The 3,684-nt window shown below is 61.6% G+C and overlaps 1 protein-coding gene across 1 annotated transcript; it reads left to right on the top strand.

Annotated features, from left to right (window-relative positions):
• Positions 1-1,275: 1,275 nt before the first annotated feature.
• On the top strand, positions 1,276-3,238 carry TRAVEDRAFT_54687 (uncharacterized protein; the record flags this gene model as incomplete). Its single annotated transcript, XM_008047631.1, has 7 exons — positions 1,276-1,288; positions 1,446-1,474; positions 1,533-2,206; positions 2,289-2,502; positions 2,559-2,655; positions 2,707-2,934; positions 3,081-3,238. The coding sequence occupies 7 exons, from the start codon at positions 1,276-1,278 to the stop codon at positions 3,236-3,238; spliced, it is 1,413 nt and encodes a 470-aa protein (XP_008045822.1).
• Between the last annotated feature and the right edge of the window lie 446 nt (positions 3,239-3,684).

Raw genomic sequence — 3,684 nt, forward strand, 5'->3', positions numbered from 1 at the left:
CGCCCAAGGCGCAGAACAATCGAAAGGCAGCTTAGCACGGGCACTGGCGGTCCCCCATTGGAGAACCGTGGCCACCTAGCGATCGTGCCCGGTGCAGCGGACTCGTGCGCAGGCTTACCGGACGAATTGAACGTCATTTCAGTGCGTTGTCGGGGGCGTGCCTATCTATCATGGTACCATTCGACCTACCCAGGGCAGTCGGGGCCGCGAACTGTCCAGAAATCTGTGCGCACAGAGCAGACCCAAGGTCAAAGTAGGCCTCCCGTTCTCCACACAACGCGGGTTTCTAACCATACTGAACTGTACCTGAATTAGGTCATCCATGGGCCGCGCCGCAACGACGTCTAGAATGACTGTCCGCGGGGAAGTGCACCCCGCTCGTCCGCTTCCAAAACGCGCGCGGGAAGTCGTCGGGACAGACGCGACGCAGATGAGGCGCCGCCACTGACGAGCCGCAGGGCACGAAGCTCCGTCCGCGTCGTAATTTCAACTCAATAATTTCGTAACCCGCGTGCGCGTGCACCTAAATAATGTTAATGTCTGCGCAGACCGCTCAAATCCGCTACGAGGATGATGACCAGGCATCGGTCGAAGCCACGCCGGCGGCAGCAACTTCGTAAGGCCACTATAGGTGCATCAGGTTGTTCGAGTAATGACACATAACCTGCCGCATAGGCCCGACACTGCGCTGTAGCACCGCGACGTCAGGCACTTCGCAGACACGGCGGCGGCGCGTACTGAGGGGCCGGCATCCGCAGACTGTGCTGGTGGGACATCACAGCGGTGCCGGCCTGGCCAGCGCTTCCTACACATTCTCACGCCACCAACCGCAACGATTGCACATGCGGTTGGACGTATCCTGACTCAACACCTAATCATGAGCGACGACGCGCAAAATTGCTAGCCATAGATGTCGCGGCCTTGGTGGGCCACGACTTTGCCCGATGGGAAGACTCTGAGGTCTCCAGAGCGCGAAGACATCCATGCCCGGCGATTGGGACAGCGCACTGGGAATGCCCTTCTCGAATTGCGCGACCAAGGACGTAGCAGCGTAGGTCTGCATCTTGCGACGGGGAAGGCTTTGAGACGTAGGTATGTGAGCGTGGCGCGAGGGGCGAGCCGGTGCAGCGGGGCATTGATTCGCTACTCTGTTCACCCGGCCTGGCAGCGGGCGAGGAAGGCAGCGGCCCGCGTCGGGCTGCCTCCCCAGGGCCATCGCTGCGGCAATATAAGCCAGGTTGAGCCCGTCCATCTCGTCGTCCTGCCCCCATCGCTATGCACCACCCAGGTGAGCGGTTCTTGGAGGCCTCCACTGCGCGGCTGCATGAATCGGTCGCAGCGAAACGTGGATCCGACCTTGGAACCCGGATGCTGTGGCTGATCTGCACCCGCCAGGCGAGATCCATGAACGTTCGGCACGAGCATGGCTGACCCTTAGTCCACAGAGCTCCGGGACAGGGATACGTTTCATAAGGTGATGGGGAGGCTTTCGCTGGTCATGTAGCATGCGCCCTGGCTAACGGATGCCATAGACGCGCTCGGGTGCGGCGTTTTCGCCGTGGTTCGAATTCGCGGGTGCCCCCCTACGCGCCCCTTTGGATTTCGATATCGCGTCCCGCGTGAGAGCTGCAATGGAGGAGGCGGACAGGAAGCACGAGGGGGGCACCGGGTACGAATCCGATGAGGAGGAGATACCGCTATCGGCCCCGGTAGCGACGGGCGAGCGTGATCGTGATCGCGACTGCACGGACCTCTCGATCACTCAGGACGAGGGCCAAACGCCACCCCACCAGCTCATCCATCACGGCCAAGCCTCATGTAGGGAGGTCCCGGGGCCTAACCCTCCGTCCAAGGAGGCATTCCACGCCAAAATGCGCTCCAAGGCCCGCCGACGCAAGGCCCGAGCGTTGAGTGAGCGCGCAGGGGAGCCGGGCGTGACCAAGCGCTGCGTCAAGGGGGCAGCCCTGCGGAGGCGCACGGCTGCGGAGGTGCTCATCGCCCAGGTGGCTCTGGGTTCTGATCCCGGGCCGTCCGTTGGGTCAGATTTTGCGGCTGGAATGAGCGTCGGATCTGAGCCAATTAGGACTGATTTGTCGATGGCCAAGGATGACGTGCCCATCACCAAGGGCGCGTTCACAGCGAAGCGCGACGGTGTCCAGGTCGCAGATCGGCGGGAGCGCACCAAGGCAGAGATGATCGCAGAACGGTTTGAATACGTCTCTTGGAACGGCAGGCAAGTAGTGCTCCCCTGCGTAGCATGCAACGTTGGTGCTGATGACGAGGAGCAGAGAGCCAAGGCCCATCCTGGACAGGAATGGGCGCGTCGTCGGGGTATTGGTAGGCCAACCGCGCGACGACAAGTGGGTGGAGGTCAACGCAGCCCTCGAATCGACCTTTGAGATTGCGCGTGACGCGTTTCAACGCCCCGCGAGCAAGCGCAAGCCACGTCGCGGCGCATACGCCGCCGCGACATGCGGCATCTCGTACGGCGGAGGCCAGACGGTACGACCGATCCACACGTGTCGGCCGCCAAACCGATTTCGCTGATCCCGGGCCAGCATGTCAGAAATATGAGCCTCAGTGCGCACAATCAAACCGTGCTTGACGCACTCCTGCGTCACCAGGCCGTTCGTCGGGTTGCGAATTTCGGTGACGGTTGGTACCTCCTTGCCGGTATGCCGAATACAGGGCTGATCAATACCTCAGCCGCCTTTCAGCTGTTCGCCCCACGCCTACACGACTACTACGACCGCACCCTGACTGGGCTATGCACAAGGGATCCATCGCTGCGACGCAACTTCGAGAGGAACGTGTTCGCTAACGCTACGTTTAACCTCGGACCACGAACCGTCGCGTACAAGCACCGGGACAACTTGAACCTGCCTTGGGGATGGTGCGCAATCACCGCGATTGGGTCATTCAATCCACACGAGGGTGGGCACCTCGTGCTGTGGGAGTTGCGCATGGTGATCGAATTCCCCCCGGGAGCCACCGTACTAATCCCGTCCGCGATCATCACTCACGGAAACACCAGCGTCGCCGACACCAACGACGATATTCGTTTACTCAATATTCGGCAGGGGGTATTTTCCGCTGGGTGGACTGCGGGTACCAGGCCGTCAAGGCGCTTCCCAAAATGCGGGGATCGGAGGCGGAACGTAGGGGTGCTGAGCGCTGGAAAGATGGGGTCGAGATGATGAGCATGTGGAGCGAGTTTGCGCCCAAGGATATCGTATAGTGGGAGGCGCAGTCACGCGCGTCGCCCGCGCGAATATACAACTACTCGGCTTGCATGGGAATAACGGCCAGGCACACCGAGGGAGACTAGCGCATGCCGCGTGAAGCAGACGGCCACGCGAAATCTCACCGGGGCTACGGGCAGAGGCCGGAAGTGGCGACGGACCGACCACGGAGATCCGTGAGCGGGGATACATATACCCCACCAGTTGGTGCGCCGGCCGCGGTTGTGTCGTTTACGCCCCGCGACGACGCTGTGACGCTGTACGCGCCGAGTATCCCCTGCTAGCGCGGCGTTGACCCATCCTTGCTTGGCGACTCACTCGCTCTCTGGCCAGCGCTGCGACGGCAAGACTACCTCCCCGTCCTGATCCCTACTGTCAACTCTCCTGCCAAATGGCCAATGCGACCAACAACCCGTCAGGGACCTAGTGGAGGATGCCTGAG

The sequence above is a fragment of the Trametes versicolor genome (assembly GCF_000271585.1).
Source record: "Trametes versicolor FP-101664 SS1 unplaced genomic scaffold TRAVEscaffold_90, whole genome shotgun sequence".
Taxonomy (NCBI): domain Eukaryota; kingdom Fungi; phylum Basidiomycota; class Agaricomycetes; order Polyporales; family Polyporaceae; genus Trametes; species Trametes versicolor.